We start from the raw sequence: 18,297 nt of genomic DNA on the forward strand, positions 1-18,297 counted from the left end.
GTATCTCTTCTTTGTTTTGTTTGTTTATTTGTTTGTATATTTGTTTTCAGGAACATCTAATAACTGAAATCTCACAGCTCCTCATAGTTTTGCCAGCTTTATCATCATTTCCCTTATGCCTCATTATTTCATGGTTCTACTTCTCCCTGGTAATTACTGAACACTAATTGGAGCTTCTGACATCCCTTATTAATCCTTAGTTTCCTCCCTAACCCTTTAAGAAAACCCCACCCTGATGTGCTGAAGCTAAGGAGAGGCTGAGATCACATTTAATCACAGTAATTAGCTGGTTCCTTTTTTGAGGGGCTCCTCTAAGTACCTCATTTACTGAGAGAGGGTAATCATAAAAAAAAGAGTAGATATAGAAATACATGAACCATTCAAGTATTAGCTAAATAAAGTGCAATGTTGAAAATGGCAATGTGGGAACATTCTGATTTTTCTTTGTAAGTGAAAACCTGTTTAGCAACTTAGGTTTCTCACCCTTTCTTTTTTTTTTCTTCCCTCCAGCTTTATTGAAGTGCAATTAGCAAATAAAATTGTATGTATTTAGAGTGTACAGCGTGATGATTTGATATACATATACATTGTGAAATGATTACCATAGTTAATTAATACATTCATCACCTCACATAGTTACCTTTTTTTTTTTTTTTTTTTGGTGGTGAGAATGCTCATCTAACTTTTGTAGCAAATTTCAAGTATACAATACAGTGTTATTAACTACAGTCACCAGGCGGGTAGGATATAGCTCAATGGGTAGAGCACATGCTTAGTTTAGCATGCACAAGGTCCTGGGTTCAATCCCCAGTACCTCCTCCAAAAATAAATAAATAAATAAACCTAATTACTTCCCTCCCCTCAAAAAACAAAAACAAAAAAAACAAACTATAGTCACCATGCTGTACATTAGAGCTTCAGGACTTATTTATCTTATAAAGTTTGTACCCTTTGGTCAACATTACCCCATTTCCCCCATCTTCTGGTAACCACCTTTCTATAAGTTTGCCTTTTTTTTTTTTTAGATTCCACATTTGAGGAAGATCACACAGTTTGTCTGGCTTATTTCACTTAGCATAATGTCATCCAGGCTTACCCATGTTGTTGTCAATGGCAAGGTTTCCTTCTTTTTTATGTCTGAATAATATTCCTCTGTGTGTGTGTGTGTGAGTGAGAGAGAGAGAGAGGGACATTTATACATTTACCCATCTACTGGACATTTAGGTTTTTTCCATATCTTGCCTATTGTAATGCTGCAGTGAACATGGAAGTGCAGATAATTTCCTTGATATACTGATTTTATGTCCTTTGGGTATATACCCAGAAGTAGGATTGCTGGATCTTATGCTAGGTATACATACAAAAGAATGAAACTGGATCCCTATCTTACACCACTCACAAAAATAATTTTGAAATAGATTAAAAACTTGAATATAAGACTGGAAACTATGAACTCTTAGAGGAAACCAGGGGAAAAACTCTTTGACTCCTGTCTTGGCAATGATTTTTTGGATATCAACCAAAAGCACAAGCAACAAAAGCAAAAATAACCAAGTGGGACAATATCAAATTAAAAAGCTTCTGTATAGCAAAGAAAATAATCAACAAAAGGAGAAGGCAACCTACATAATGGGAGAAAATATTTGCAAACTACATATCTGATAAAGGGTAGCAATACCTCAGATATGTTAGGAACTCATATAACTCAGTAGCAAAGCCAAAACCAAACCAAACAAACTAAACACAAAGGAAAAATTAGAAAAACCCAATACTTTGATTTTAAAATGGGTAAAGGACCTGAATAGACATTTTTCCTAAGGAGACATACCAATGACCAACACATAAATGAAAAGGTACTCAATGTCACTAATCATCAAGGAAATGCAAATCAAAACGTTGATGAGCTACCACCTCACACCCCTTAGGATGACTGTTCTAAAAAAGATGAGACAAGTGCTGGTGAGATTGAGGAGAAAAGGGAACTCTCGTGCACTGTTGATGGGAATGTAAATTGTTGCAACCTTTATGGAAAACAGTGTGCAGGTTCCTCAAAAAATTAAAAATATGAAAAATTGTGCTTTACACTGGAATTCGACACAACATTGTAAAATGATTATAAATCAATAAAAAATGTTTAAAAAAATTAAAAATAGAACTCCCCTTTATTTCATTGAAGAATTTTTAGGGTTTTTTCTTTAATGTAAAAATACTACCTTCTGCAATTAATCATAGTGTTTCATTTTTCCTTTACTGAATATTGATATTTAAGATCCATTGTTTGATTTTTAGTCATGGGTTTGAACTATGTTGATAAATATTTATGTTTTGCTTACAGGTATTCCCTCAGGGCAATGTTGTCTGAATCTGAGTCCTGCTAGGAATTTATTTGTGACCCTTGTAATTCATTGATGGTTGGTCATATAAAAATGTTTTGATGTGTTTATGGCTACCAATGGCTTTAAACAAAGAGATACACATTGCTTTTAACCTTGCCCCCTCCGCAGGAGTTATCCAAAGACAGATATAGCCTTGGTGCATGAAAATGCTTATTCTTTTTTCCAGACATTATCCTGTAATTATTATCCTTTATTATACTGTGAAAATGTTTATCTAAATATTCTTGTTTAAAGATATTATCCCTAATCAACACTTATATACTTTATATGCCCCTTAGAAACTTCTTGAAATTTATTCTCTTGTATTGCTTTTACCCACAGGCAGCTTTTAGAGCCTTAAAGCTGACTCTACAGCTGATAGCCTCTCTCCATGACATTGTGGCCTACCTTTTCAGTTTTGCCAAACTTGGAAATTGTCCAGCATGTTTTGAATTTCCTCTAAGTCCTAACCCTCTGAGAGGTAACTGGGGAGGAACTGAGGGGATTGGTAAGTGATTAAAGGTGATTAAAATCACCTTCAATATTCAGTTCAAATTCTGTGAAGCTTTTTTTTGGGGGGGCTTTATTGAATTATAATTGACAAATCAAATTATAAGATATTTAAAGTGATCATCGTGATGATTTGATATACATATACATTGTGAAAGGGCTTCTCACATCTAGTTAATTACTATGAAGCTCTTATTACTTGGAAAGACAGAACTAAAATATTTCCTCACAAATGACAGAAGGTCAAAGGGAAAGTTCCATTATATGCTGTCTCCAAACGGATTGGTTCCACATTTACAGGTTAAACAGAAAAATATGCCTCGTCAGAAGCTGGGGGGCCTGGGTTTTTACCCTGGCTCTGTCACTTGTTTTACCAGAAGCTGGGCACTTTCCTCTCTGGGTCTCTCTCTATCTATCTATGAAACAGGGGTGGCAATGTCTGTCTCATAGAGATATTCTGTGGATTAAACTCTGAAAATTCTAGAAGGAGGTACAAGTCCCCATTGAACAGTAGTTTGCTTTCAGTCCCTTCCTCTCCTGGCCTTTGTGTACTAATGTGGCAAGGTCAGGGCTGTGCCTTCACCACCAAGAAGCTTGCAGCTAGCCCTCAGTTAGCTAACAGTGCCCCAGTGGTCCTGTTAGTAAGAACAACTGAAGCTTTAGTTTCATCTGCCCAGTGCTAATCCATGAACTCTTAACTCAGCGCAAATTCTCAGATCAATGCATGAGGTAAATTAAAGACACTGAAATGCTTAGGAAGCTGGGATTATCAGAAGCAGGGAAACTGATCTTATTATTTTAATAATTTGACTCCCATCCAAATTATGTCGTTAGTCATGTAAGTATTAATCAACTAACAGCAATATATTATGACATAGTAGCCAACGATTTTCAAGGATATGAAGAGCCAAAAAATGAGGTAATGTGCCTATTTAAACCTACCAGTCTTAAAACAAATGCGATAGAACTGAATCTATTCCTCTCTGGCCGGTGCATCAAGGAAATGTTTGTGGGAGACTCTGACTTGTTTGCCAGTAGATTTGCATTGTGCTAACGAACAGTGAACATTCAGATGGGAGATGCAGGGACGGTATGAGTGGTGATCTGGGAAGAAGATTGATGACTGTATCTGAGGAGAGGCAGCATAAAGAAAGGGTTGATGCTGCCTCAGCAGAAAGCACAGAATTGTTGCAGACCAATGAGCTTTCAGAACTACTAGCAAGTCTTCATCAGGAGATTACAGAAGTTCCAAAGCACTCTTAAATCCTTTCCTTTTTACTAATTTGGGGACTGTTGTAAAAGAGGTTTACTTAGGAAATAAACTAAGATGCTCTCAGGGGAGCTGATATTGGGAGGGTGTGGGGCTGGGCTTTAGGTAAAGGACTGGAGAAAGGAGGTGGGGCCAGGAAAGGGAGACAGGGAGACAAGTGTTATATGGAGATGAGATATAGAAGCCAAGATAGAGCAGAGCCAGGTTTCCAGAAGAAGTCGCTGCACAGGAAGTCCTATAGCCCCTGGGAGGGAAAAGCCCACACAGAAGGTGATCTGGGGGGACTTACCTTCCCTTGAATCGATGGAGGAAAATAGGAGGGATGGTCCTGGCAGGACAAGAACAGGATACTGGCAAAGGTAACAGGCAGAACTGCACGTGACCAGTCCAGAGAATAAGGAACCCACCAGTGGGACACTGAGGGGTAGTGGGAAATGAGGCCCAATTGTTGCGGACCTAGAATTCAGGATGAAGGAAATTGGTTTCTTACTATTTATATGCTTATGGACCGGAAACCACTGAAATACGTGGCCCAGGCTGTGAAAGGTGTGCAATTAGAGACACATACCTTGTCATGTTGCCAGTAAGAACGTCTGTGCTACAGGGAGAATGTGCAAAGGTTTGCATACTCTGCTTTGCTGAAAATAGATAAAGAGAAAACAGAACTAAAAAAATAATCCCAGTCTGAGATAATCATCTTTTGAAAAAGGCTAGGCTGCTCAGTCCCTGGCCTGCTTCCCAGAGGCGGCAAGGAGAATGAAGGTGAAAAGATGAGCTGGGTCTGTTCATGTACCCACCCAACTCCTTTTAGCCATTTCAGAGCTGTTGGGAATTAGATAAAATGATTTTTATATGCTTTTTTATATGCTTTAACATATTTTCTAAAGAGTCACTTCCAATTTTGGCTGTGTTCCTCCTGCTTGACTGAGGAAGCAGCTCTTAGACACCGTGGATGCTGTCAAACCCTCTCCTTCCCTGAAAGCCAGCAACAACCTGGGGGAAGCAGGGGATGTAATTAGAATGTGGGCGTTTGCACTGTGATTTCCCTATAAAGGATTAGGAGGGCAGTTCAAACCTGATACGACCCACTGAGCGTAGGGTTTCAGGACCAAAATGTACCAGCTTTGAGGATTCACACGGAGGCAGGGCCCCCTGTGATTCCTCTCTCTCTGTCTAATTTCCCAAACGGAAGCCTCATGGGGAAAGGCCCAAGAAAAGGCCAGTTTGTTTCCTGGTGTTGCCTGGTGCAGGGTCTGCCCCCAGCACCCCCACCACAGCCACGTGGCAACCATCCTCACAGACGGGCTGCCTTCCCTGCCTGTGCCCACCACCTCCCCTTCCACTGGGCAGTGTGACCCCGCAAGGGAGGGAGGCCTGACCGAGGAGTATTATGTGTAAGTACAAAGCAAGGAAAGGGTAGGCCCCACCTTCATTTTAATGATATGTATTTCAATTTTGCTGTGAAGTGATTGTTCAAATGTGCAAATACAGCATTATATAAACAATAATGGAACTAATGAAAAGAAAAATCACCTGTAATCCAACCATTCTAACAAGTGAACTATTTTTATCTATTTTTACTTCCTTCTAGCCCTTGCCCTAATACATTTCACAGGGCTTTAATCACAAGATATGTGCAAACTCTGTATTCTTTTTGCATTGTCATTGCATATAAACCTTTCCCCTGATTGCTGCCTTGTCGCCTGACAGAGTGTATTGTTCATAGACCAAGCACACTAGACCTTGAGCGAATAAGGCTCACTGACTACCCCTCCTCCTGTCCACCACAAAGTTCTTAAAGTCCTTGTTCAATTTGCTCTGTGACTCCTCTTCTGGTGAAAGTTTCTTTTCAGCCCAATATGACCATCAGATTTATAGGAGTCATAAAAATTCTGACAATTGGCCTCAATTCTTTTGTGGCTAGAAAAACACTCCAGAAACGCTTTTCTGTTGTGTGTAAGACATCAAATGGATATGAAATCTGAACTGCTCATCTTTCCTAAAGCCAAAAGAGTATACTGCAAGTACACGTTAACAACCGTTCTCAGACCTGATTCTGCCCTGGTCAGACTCTCATGGATGGTGTCCTTGCTTCTTCATTTCCCCTTCTTTCCACGCCAGAAATGAGGGAAGAGATCCAGTACCCAGGCCAGATAGGGTGCAAGGCTGCTCAAGTCAGGACAAGCTGTTGATATCGAGTACCTCTGGAAATGCCTCATGGGTCTGCTATCTTACTTCTGCCTTGGGCTACATATAGGCCCGGTGACCAATTTCCACAGTCCTTCTTGTCCCATAGCAGGGATGTCCTCTCAAGTAGAAAACTATCACTCTCCTTACAGGGAGTTAATGAGCATGACCAATCAGCTGACAATCTAGGGGTCCTGGAAGTGAGGCCCACCTATCCGCCTCACCAGTGCTCCCTACGGGCTCGCGTTCTTGCTGTAACTCTCCCATTTTGAACAACTCATTTCCTGAATCAATAATAGAGACGCTAGTACAACCATCTAGACTCAAACAAGTATTGAGTGCTCCAAGGGCACTTACTTAAATTTCCATTCAAAACACATATGAATCTGTTTATATGCAGTGGGCTTTTGCAATAAGGGTCCAAGAAATAAGCCAATTGAGAATCTCTCACACCTACTCCTAAAATCTAGAATCTCCTAGAAGGATGTGTGTATGTGTATGTATACATGTATGTATGTATGTATGTATGTATTTATACTTGCCTTGGATGGTCGAGTCTTTTTTAATTCATGAGCCATTGACAGGATGAGTCAGTGACAAGGCTGATTTGGATGGCATGGCTATGTGAAATGAGTGCTGGTTTATGATCTATAAAAATTTCAAACCGCCAATAGATCTCCGAGGCCTATACTTTCCTGTTTCTTGTACTTTCTCTTTTTCAAGCTATGTGAAGTCTGTAGCCTTGTAAATTTTGAAACTTTCTTTCAATAGTATGTTCTTAATCTGCTGAAAAGCAAAGCAAGTTATTACATTCCTGAGGAAGGAAGGAAGGAAAGACAAATCAGACCTCAGGTTCTAGAACATAAGGCTTTGCTGATCTTGCAAAACATAATTAGTATACTTACAAAGAAAGGGAAGTCAATTTAGGTAAAAAGTTAGCTTTGGAGGTGAAATGATGGTTCATAGGGCAGCTAGGGTAGCCTGTATTTCACACTGTCTAACTAAAATGTTGTCTGTCTTCTAGCGTCTGAGCTTCAAGAGCTGCAGAATATGATTGACAGCCTCCAGAGCCCCCAAGACCCCACCCAGGTGTCCCAGGCCCTCCTCCTCCGAAGGGAGGTTATGTTTCTGCAGTTTGATGCTGCAGTGAGGTACCTCATCCGGTAAGGGCTGGAGTGCTAATCCTGTCCAGTAAATTCTGTGGGGCAGGTGTTTCTGAGTGATCATGGAGGGAGACCACACTTGTCACAATTAGATAATAAACTTAAAATAGTCAGGGGCACAACCTGATCCAGGACACTGCGGCTGCCAAACATGTTCTGCGGCAAAGGCTGTCCCTCATGGTGGACTGTGTTCCTGTTGGACAATAATATTCTTGATTTTATTAAATGTGATTTCAATACAGTTAGTTTGCATAACAACAAGATGTTTTATGGGGAATCATATTTTTTATAGTTTTGAAGATGATTCTTCCTAAGAGTTTTTTGTTTTTTCAGCCCCTTAATTACCTTTCAAAAGAGCAGAATTTCACTGCACATCTGAAGCCAATGGAATTGACTACCTGAGTTAAATTTATAAATAAATTAATTTACCTCTGGCCTTGTAGGTATTAAACACTCTGCATACAAAAATAATGTTTGTTTGGTTAATTAATCATGGCTGATGAGAAAATTAGTTTGGAGTGAGAGTCACAATGTTTCTTGTATAAATAATAAGTTGTGTGTGGAAAGGGACAAGGTCAGGCCTGAGGGTCTCTGCTTATTCTGAAATTGTCAGAATTAATTAACTTCATTTGATTAATTCCCAGTGTGAGTATTTAGTCCATGAGGGGGACCTGGGGGGCAATGCTCTTATCCGTGGATTATAATGGCTTCCCACTGTTAGCACAGGCGTCCATAGCGAATGGAAATGTGGAACACGTACTGAGCTATATTTTCTTCTTTCACATTGAGTTTTCTTTACTCTGAGCATTAGGGGACCCGATTTAGAATGTAAATTCGGCAGGACAAAAAAAAAAAAATCAGGCTCATTCATTTTCTTTTGATTGACAGCTTTCAAGGTATATCTTTGTCAAGCTGGTAGGAGATAAAAGCTCTAACTCATTGTCAGCATAGCCATTCACTAGCCCTCTGGGCTCTGAAATCCCAAGTCAGAATTTGCAAGGAATTTACATAGCGTGAAGAAATAGGACTATATCCCAGAAGTTCTTTTTGGATTCCAGCTGCAGAGAGTTCAGCTTGCCTCTATTCTCCCAGGAGAACCACTCTGCTTCCCTCAGGAATTGCTTTGCGGGGTTTTCTTTGCCCGGGCACAGTCTGCAGGAATGGAGGGTACTGGGTCCCATGTCTGGTTTCAGATTATTCAGTATATTTTTCAGAGGACCTCAGGGAACCACCCAGGATGGTATACCTCCAGGAGTTCTTCACTTATTGTATTTCCTCCAGACTTTTTTCTTCAGAGCTTTTCAGGGTGTGTATGTGTTTGGAATCACTAGCTGTTTGCCACAGCTAGTATGTGGCGGATCAGAATTAGAACCCCGGTGCACTTGGCTCCAAAGCCTGAGAACTAGGATGGATGCCAGACAGCAGCATATGGGTGGAAAGAGAGAGTCTAAAGAGAAGGCAGGAGGTCGGAGAAAAAGAAAAGCTAAAAAACAAATGTCACCCCTCTTGAAGATTTTACTTAGTGTTGAACTTGCAAACAAAGAGTCATCCTTAGATAACTAAGAGAGACAGGAAGCTTAGGGAAGTTCCCACACCCTTCCCAGAGCTCACCAACTCTGAGCAAACATGACTGTTTACCCCAGGGAACTTTTTGCTTGTGTAAACTGAAGGGTTCTCCAGAGTTTGAAGAGAAGGAACTGAACTCTTACCTGGAATGAGATCAGCACTCTTCTGTAGACTGGGGGAGGTGAGGAAGGGTGTAGGTCAGGGACCACAGGACAGTGGCCCCGTGGAGTCCCCTCATAGCTGGCCCCTGCTTCTCTGTGGCATAGATCAGCTCAGGTTGTAGGACAGATGCATGCTGCTAAGCATAAAAGTTTCTCTCTTCTCCGGTTGACCTGTCCTCTGCCAAACGCAGGCAAGAGCCTGATGGAAATCGGTCTGTCTCCCAATGGTAGCGTCCACCAACCTGCAGGAGTTTTTTATTAACCAATGCAAGAAATGCCTGAGGATTGAGCTTATCTTTAATTTCAGGTGAATTAACTATTTGCATTGAAGGTAAATGCTTGAGTGCTTCTAATCAATCTCATCTGTTTAAGTTAGAGACAAGCGAGCTACTGCCACAGGCCCCTGCCTGACTTTGTAAGAGTGGCTATTATGTGTTTAAATGATTGGGGGGAAAATTCAAGAGTAGTATTTTGTGACATAAGAAAATTATGTGGAACTCAAATTTCAGTGTCCAGAAATGAAAGTTTTGGGAACACAGCCAGGCCTACTCATTTATGGATAATCTCTGACTACTTTTATACTACAACCACAGAGTTGAATAGTTGCAACAGAGATCATATGATCCACAGAGCTGAAAATATTTACTCTCTGACCCTTTAAGAAAGAGTTTGCCACTCCCTGATTTAAAGGATTGAATTCCTTTGAAATTCAAGAATGGAGGGGAAAAAAAAAATCTTCAGAGGAACTCTCTAGAACAGGCTAAAAACCTATGGCATGAAAATGTCACTAATCTGAATGTATTATTGACATTCAGAGTGACTAGTGTATAAAGGAGAAGATTGTGGAATAAACCGGAGGTGCAGTAATTTCCTGCAGTAAGCCTGATTTAGGGGTATGTCAAGGGGTCTCTCAAGAAGCAACACCAATTTCTTAGTCCTTGAATTTGTGTGGATTTTCTCTTCATTTCTCAATTTAGTTTTATGCTCATCAATTTAAGTGTCTCTGAACACACAGATATTACAGTGTGCTTTAGGGTTCTCTGGAGATTCCTAGGAGATACAGGGAAGGCCTCATGTGTGCTGAGCCTAGCTCAGGACCACAGTCCTGGTCTCAAGTGTCTGAGAAGTGAAGAGCCACAACTTTTGCCTGGCCTCCCCAGGCCACTTTGCAGGTGTGTTTTGGTCTTCTTTATATCCTTGCATCCAGGAAAAACCCTAGCATTTGCCCCATGAATTCCCTACTCCTGATGGCTAGAGCCAGCTTGCCTGGGATCACGCTGTGGGTAGCTGTCTCACACACGAGGTGATTGGTGATCTAGGAAACCCTGGACTGCTTGTTGACAGTCAGGCAGCTGGAATGCAGCAGAACAGTTTGGAGACTGTGGTGCATCTCTTCTGGCATTTTAGTGGGCTACTGGGGAGACCTGACTTTATTAGGGGCCGACAGTTGGCAGATTCACCACGTCATAAGCAACAAGCCAATCTTTCATTCCTATAGGTTTTACTGCTGACAAGCTGCGCTGATTAGACCCTCCCCTGCAGAAGGCACAGGCCAGGGCTTACCAACTGAGGGCTTACCAGGGTCTGAGTGAGTTGTCACAGTAATCTGTTTTCAGTATTTCTAAAGGCATGATGAAAAACACATTTGCCCCAAAGTTTTGCTGGTAAGGAAAATATCACATTTCTTTCTTTTTAAAACTGAAATCATAAGAACCGAGTGAGATAAGGAGGAGAGGGAACTTTCTTTGGTTGAGTTCCCACCACATGCCAACTCTGTGGGATAGCAATGATGTCATCATTTTTACAGATGAGATGATGAGTCAGAGAAGTTGTGAAACTTGCCCAGGGTCACACAGCTTGTTGTAGCAGAACTTACATTCATACAGTTTTTCTGACTGCGGAGCCCTGTTCTTCCCTTTATATCATGTTTCTTCATTTCTTCCTATAGCTCAGAGCTTAGGCTGGATGAGTATGTGGTTTTGAGTTAAAAATAGGAAAATGCTTAATTTGATAGAAAAATCTTTCAGAATATGGGGTCCATGGAGAGGAAGGAAACAAAAGAAGATATAGGACTTAAAATGTTGGTTATCATCTTGAAACCCCTTTCCTTGCATAGCATTACACTGTACAGCTCCCTAATACACAGTTCTGTTCAGAAGGGAGATGAGTGTTGTGGGACACAACAGGGGGGCCCGTTGGTGACATGGTGATGTGCGGGTTGGTAAAAGAATTTACCAGAGATAAAGTATGGGAATAGAAAAGGAGTTTATTAGGGTACGCTGCCATAGACAACAGCGGGCCACACAGGCGAGAAGTGTCTGTGTGAGCACCAAGGGCCGGTTGTTGGGGTCTTTTATAAGGTCGGGTCACAAGGTGCCTGATTGGCTTGTGTACAAGTCTCTGATTGGTTGTAGGTGAGGTAAGAGGTTTATGGTCTGTGAAGGACGGTGGGGTTTATGACTCTCATAAGGGCTGAAATAAGCCAGCCTGAGCTATTGTGAGATTAGGCATCAGCTAGGGCTATTAGTTTGTTAGGGCAAACATGCCCAGTAAAGAATGTACTTTATCTGTTGAGGAATCACAGGCAGATCTGAGAGCCCAGGAATGGGGGTCCTTGGATTTAGAAGAATATCAGTTGGCCCAGCAATGGATCCTGCAAGGACAGTGACTAGACTGAAAAATCAGGAAAGTGAGGAAAAGGATAACCAAGGATTTGATCAATGGTGGTGCCTAGACTCTAACTCTGATTCTCTAGAGAATGTATCATATTCTATGATTCTGTAGCTTAGGATAGCAGTCATATTAATGTCTGATGGATTGATATTTTTGAGTAGTCTCCAAGCATCTATAAATGAACAGATCTAGTATGTGTTTGGGGCTCTAAAACTCTGCCAAGAATTGTGGTGGGCTTTGGCACTTAGTAGTTAAAAGTTCTGCACAAACTTACCAAGATAAGAGAGTATGTCAGTGTTCTATGTTCTTTTCTGTGATGCTCAGTGCAGTGTAGCCACAAGAAGAGACAGAAGAGAAACTCAGGAAAATTAAGTTTTATACTCTCAGTTCCTAGAAACAGGCATCGAGCCATGTCACACACGGCCACGTGGATCAGGAGCAAGGAAGGGTGTTGAGACCATGGCCTGGAAAGGCAAGGCAGGGCAGGGGAACAGTTTAGGATCAGCTAGTTTGGATAATTCCAGCACGCTTTGGGCTGTAGGGGTGGTCTCTAGTTGCCCGTACACTAGCCCTGGGATGATTAAAGCAGAGGAATATTGCCTCCTGGATTGCAAGGGTCTGAGGAGGAATGGCCCAGATTGGCTAGTTTATGTATCAAAGGCATATTCCTTGTTGGGTCCTCAACTATCTCTAAGAATTGGCCAGCGAAGGAGAGGCAGTCTCTTCCCAGCCAGCAGAGTTTTTTTAGATGTCAAAACATCATAATAACCAAAAAGTAAATTTTAAAATATAAGCAGTGCAGTCAAGGATTGAATAGTAAGATGTAAACAAAGCTGGACCCAGAGGCTGAGTGAGAGAGAAATAATTCCACAGATTGGTGGCCAAGAAGCGCAGGAATGACATGGAAGGAGCCGGCCATGGAGAGGCTTGAGGGGTACTGGGGTTCTGTGCTCTTAATTTAGGCTGGAAATAAATGTCTCCATTAGAATACTCTGCTTTTTGGTACTGTCAACTGAAGAAGAAACTCACAACCAGAAATTGTGAGTTATGTCTTATTCAGGACCTTACTGAGGACTATAGCCCAGGGGATAGCCTCTCAGCTAACTTTGAGGGACTGCTCCAAAACAAACAAACAAAGAAAAAACCCATGTAGTTGGACATTGAAGGATTACCACTAATCACAAAGAAACATCTCAAGTTAATGATTTTAGTGCTTGTCTATGTATGGGAAGATGCAACAGTCTGGGCTCATTGAAATCATTCCTTGGATATGCATCTTCACCTTCCAAGGGCCAGGATCCTGCTTTTTTCCATCCTGAATTCTCCTCAGGGCACACCGTCTCCTCATGGCTGCGGGGGCTGAGGGTTTAATAGCAGGCAGCGTTCATTGTTTACTGAAATGGCAGGCCACATTTTTTGTCCGAAGTATCACTGTTTTAAGAAGATATAATACAACCTATAAGGGAGATGTGTATGTAGAAAGTGCCTTGGGAGGAAGATCAGAAGAAGAAGGTCAGGAGCAGCTGGATAATGAGGTCTGTCTCACTGGTCCCTATTGGGCTGGAAGGTCAGAACCACGTAGGTCCCATCTTTGCATCTCGGATGTATCTTCCTGTCCTCGATACATCACTGTCATATGGCTGTTGAGTGAATCATGGGTTCCTTGGCAGGGCCCATTGAGAATCAAGATAAAACATGAGAAACGGGAGAAAATGTTTATCTATCCATTGAGCAACTCCAAACTCCATCCTTGAGCTAGCAGGGGAAATCAATGATTTTGTCCAGTGTCTCAGAATGTAACAGTATGCAACTATCTTTTGTTAATTCTCACTAATATGTGAAAAGGGTGGTATGATTTTTGCACTAATGCAATGGTTTGATGTAAAAATTTAGAATTCCCTTTATCTGTCTTTGAAATTAAGTTCATAAGCCCCTACTTCTGCTGATGGCAAAAAGATTAAACTTTCTGATTCCATGTCATTCAGCCACATTTAGAGTTTAAAAGTGGTCAGTTTGAGATCTAAAATCAGTTAATTCAAGATTATCCCCTCTTCCCTTTGTTTTAATTGCCTCCTTTTCACCCTGTTGGTGAGGAAAGGATTCTGCATCAAGGTTATGGGGATGGCCAAATACATGACCCTAAACACTGGACAGATGAGAACAGCAGCATTTTCTTAGTGACATGTACTCATAGCCGAGGGGAACAGAACATTGCATGCCATGCAGGGCCATAGAGTGTTTGCACTTGTGCAACTAGGGGCTCGGGAGGCAGGCTTTGTAGTAGGAGGGTGTGCTGCCTGCTGGTCCCCACAGGAGGATATGATTGGTTTGTTTGAATAATTTTTTGTTCAGCAGCGAACTGAAACCACTCCTTAGGGATAAGCGGGCATTGATTGCACTTGGTCCCTTTGATAAGGGAGCTTGTTTGACAAGAGCACCTTACCCCTGTAAATTGAGAAGGGGAGAAAATGTAATATTGGACCTTAACTTTAAGCCTTACACCACACCCTCTCCTCCTTCATCCCTCTCAGAAGTGCCTGGGGGTGCTTATAAATCATCCCAGCCATTGAAGAGGAGCGGCCACCCCACCCATCTCTGTCCAACCCCATATCGCCTCTGGTCAGAGTGCTGCTCAGCACCCCACCTGGATACCCCTTCATGGGGTCTTAGGCACTCCCCAGATCCTTCCCCAACACTGTGTCTGCTGGTCTCTGTGAGGCTGCCTCATTTCCCTCAGTGCTGATGTCTCCCTCAGTCATTGCTAATTTCCTTCTTTTTGATGTCTGCTTTATGCTTGACTTGGGCCAAGCCCATGAAGGATTTAGGCAAAAGATGCCTTCTGTTCTGGGGACCTTAGGCCACTCCCTCCAATTTATCCTGTAGCAGAATCTTTTCTTAGGCATCTACAAGATCTAAGCTCTAGAAACAGTCTTTCCTTGCTTGCTAAACTCATTTCCTTTGGGGCAACAAAAGGATTGTGATTTATCAAGCATACTTCCTTCTCTGTGACTTATGGTACAAGTTTCATGCTCTAGTCTTCAGAATTTTTAGTTCCTGATATGCAAAGCCAAGTTTTATTCAAAACAAAACAAGAAGGTTTCAATCTCTCAAACCCCAGGCTCTTATTATTCAACTTAAAATTTGGTTTTACATATCAACAATTGCTGTCTCAGCTATTGGTCTTAAAATAACTCAACAATCAACATCTTTGTTCTAGAGCTACAGCTGAACTGTCCAATACAGTAGCCATGTGTGGCTATTTCATTTAAAAGTTTAAAGTAATATTGATGTAGACGAAATAAAACTTAAAAATCAGTTCCTCAGTCACAGTAGCCACGTCTCGAGTGCTCCACAGCCACAAGTGGCTGGCGGCGACCATGTTGGACAGTGAACTATAGAACATTTCCACATCACAGAAAGTCCTATTAGACAGTGCTGATCTGGAGGGTGGCTGCCTTTCCCGTGAGGACAGTGAACTGTGAGAGTGGAGGGCAGTGTGTAGAGAAGGAGGAGTGAGGGATGGCTGAGGAAGAAACTCATTGCTATCTCAAAATGTTACCTTGCTACAGTAACCTTGAAGACAGTTTTGAGCTTTAGAAACTTAAGTATATACTTTTTAAAATTTTTTTGTTTCACTTTTTTTGGGGGGGCAGGTAATTAGGTTTATCTATCTACTTATTTACTTAATAGAGGTGCTGGGGATTGAACCCAGGACCTCGTGCATGCTAAGCACACACTCTGCCGCTGAGCTATACCCTCCCCCCACCCCCAAATGACTGCTTTTAATGAGATTCCCTCCGTCTTTTGGTAGAAGAACATTTCTGACAGCTGGGAATGCTCCTGCCTACCAGTCTGTCACAGACGGCATGTACCATGGGTTGCCACCACTCAGCAACTCTCCGGTGAAGAGCATTTTTGCTTCACAGCTCAGCCTGCCCCCACCACTGGATCCACAGAGCCTCTAGGTGTGTTGAGAGCTATTTGTATCTGTGTGTGTCATAGGTAGGGGATCTTGTCACTCTGTTTCTGTTTGGCTTAAATTTTGCAGGGACTCTGTGTGCCTAATGCCCTGCAGCCTTGGTTGGCTCCCCTTCCCTCGCACGGTAGGGTGGCCTGGGCCCCATGGGCCGCTGTTAATCCCAGTCAGAGGCTCTGCCTGCAAACTACTCCACAGGCTAATTGGGAACACAGTTTATCTGCTCACAGCTGGTAGCAAAACCAACACCTGATCTCCTCCATGTAATAGATAATAATGATAGCAATGATGATGCATAAATTAGGCCAGCAGCTGAGTTTTGAACAGCCCTGGTTACAACATGTGTTATCAAAGGTTATCCTGGCCAACTGTCATTGCTCCCAGACTCCAGCTCTATTACCCATCTTCTACAACTAAAGAGTTTAGGGTTGAGAAAGGCCAGAGATCAGACTGCTGGGCAGCCACAGTGGCGCTGGGTCACAAACTGCTGTAGTAATCTATGGCCTGGTAGCAAATTACCCCCAAACTTAGCAGATGAAAACAATAAACATTCATTATCTCAGATAGTTTCTGAGGTTCAGGGGTCCGGGAACAGCTTAGCTAGGTAGTTCTGGCTCAGGGTCTCTCCCCAGGCTGAGATCAAGAAGTTCCATCTCTTACTGGGAAGAGAATCAAAGACTTTGTGAACATATCTTTAAAACCATCTCCCAAGCCCAAGTCTTCTGATTCCAAAACCTCCAACTTAATGTTTTTATGTTTCAAAGCTAAGCCAAGTAATGCCGACATCAACTCCATATAAGTCCCACACTTCTACCTTCCCTAGCTACAAGCCAATGACTCTTGACCCAACCCTACCCTTATTTAAACCCAGAAGACAGAGTTGGACCATGGCCATTCGGCCTGCTCCTGCTGCCTTTGTGTGCCTGGGGTCAGGTGGACACGGGTGTCCTGGCTCCCTGCTACCTGCATCTACTCCAACTCTAGGAATTGTCTGAAGCCAGTAGCAGGTCTGGAAGTGTAGAATGGGGTCAGATGGAAAAGCCCACTATATCCAAGGCTGCATGTGGCTCCACAGGGAATAGGCGATGCCTTGGCTGTCGAACAGTGACGTGCAGAAGATAAGAGGCCCGTGTGTAACATTATGGCATTGGTTTTGAGTTGTTACATAGAACTGTAGCACAATGGCGATAAAGGGCAAATTTTTAAGGTTCTTAATGTTGAGAAAACTTGAGTACATTCACTTCTGTTGATTATAAATATGTTCCATTGGTTTTATACTATTCTGGGACTTCCAAACACTGGTATTGACTAGTACTTCATTTTAAGTATCCTTCTGTGTTTAGCCACTTCTGAAAAATCAATTAAAAAAAATAAGATTACTTCTCTCTCCTCTGCATCATTAGGGACCATCCTTCAATAACTACTTCTACATAGTAAATAAATCATCACACAGTGTTTTGGTGTGCAGACACAGACGTCTCATTCACATGTAGATGTCTATTATTTATGGATACAATACAGCATTATTGTATTTATTATTCGTTTCTTCTTTAGGCATTTGTGCTGTTCCCTTGGAGAGCATTTCTGGAAGATGGAGGACCATTTCCACTTATGAGTAGCAGCCCAGATACCCTAGAATATAATATGCAGGTAGGATAGATCTTTCCACTTGTCACAGAGGGAACTAAATGCAGACTGCAAAAGGTATCTTTGGGTCCATAGGTCAGATCCTTCCTACTCTGGCCAGTGATAAATAATCTATGAGATAAGCAAGGTGTTTGGTTATGAAGCTATAAACCCAGTGCCACAAGGTGAGTCATGTTTTCTTGTGGCAGAAGAAAATCATGGTTTCAGCTGGCATCAGCTGTGTAGCAGCTGAAACTCCCCAGGCCAGTAATGATCTGAGGGAGCAGTTATCCACTTCCAGCCACCCTCCAAGCCACTTAGAGAAGCTCCCAGGCTGACAGCTCAGAAGCCTATGACTCCTGACCCACCTACAGTGGTAGGAAGAAAACTCTTTAAGTAGGACTCAACAGGAGAATTTCTTTCAAGTATATGTTTTCCTTCTGATTATTTAAGCAAATATTATTGTGTTTTTATTTAAAAAACAGAAAAGTATTAATAACAACATGAAAGTCAATCATAAATTTGCTTCAAGATAATATGGAGGTTGGGAGGGCTGGGACGGGGCAGGACTGGCCATGGCTTGGTGGTTCTTGGGACTAGGTGATGGGAACCATTCTGTTTGCTTTTGTGTATGCTCAAAAGTCTCCATAAGTACAATTTTTTAAGTGAAATGGTAAGAATGGTTTAAAAAATCAATCTTAATCCCCCACTAGGAGACGGTCACAGTTCATTTTGGTTTTTTTTTTTTTTTTCCTAGTATTTTCCCTGTGCTTACATGTGTTTAGATCTG

General features: G+C 41.9%; 1 protein-coding gene across 2 annotated transcripts in view; it reads left to right on the forward strand.

Moving 5' to 3' along the window:
* CCDC162P overlaps positions 1-18,297 on the forward strand; it is a 111,577-nt gene that overhangs the window by 92,944 nt on the left and 336 nt on the right. For both annotated transcript variants that reach the window (XM_032484651.1, XM_032484652.1), the window contains 4 exons: positions 2,718-2,883; positions 7,367-7,505; positions 15,717-15,870; positions 17,436-17,531. In XM_032484651.1, the coding sequence (XP_032340542.1) occupies positions 2,718-2,883; positions 7,367-7,505; positions 15,717-15,870 (459 nt within the window). In that variant the 3' untranslated portion in view covers positions 17,436-17,531. The remainder of the gene's footprint in view (positions 1-2,717; positions 2,884-7,366; positions 7,506-15,716; positions 15,871-17,435; positions 17,532-18,297) is intronic.

This window comes from Camelus ferus, chromosome 8 (assembly GCF_009834535.1).
Source record: "Camelus ferus isolate YT-003-E chromosome 8, BCGSAC_Cfer_1.0, whole genome shotgun sequence".
Lineage (NCBI taxonomy): Eukaryota > Metazoa > Chordata > Mammalia > Artiodactyla > Camelidae > Camelus > Camelus ferus.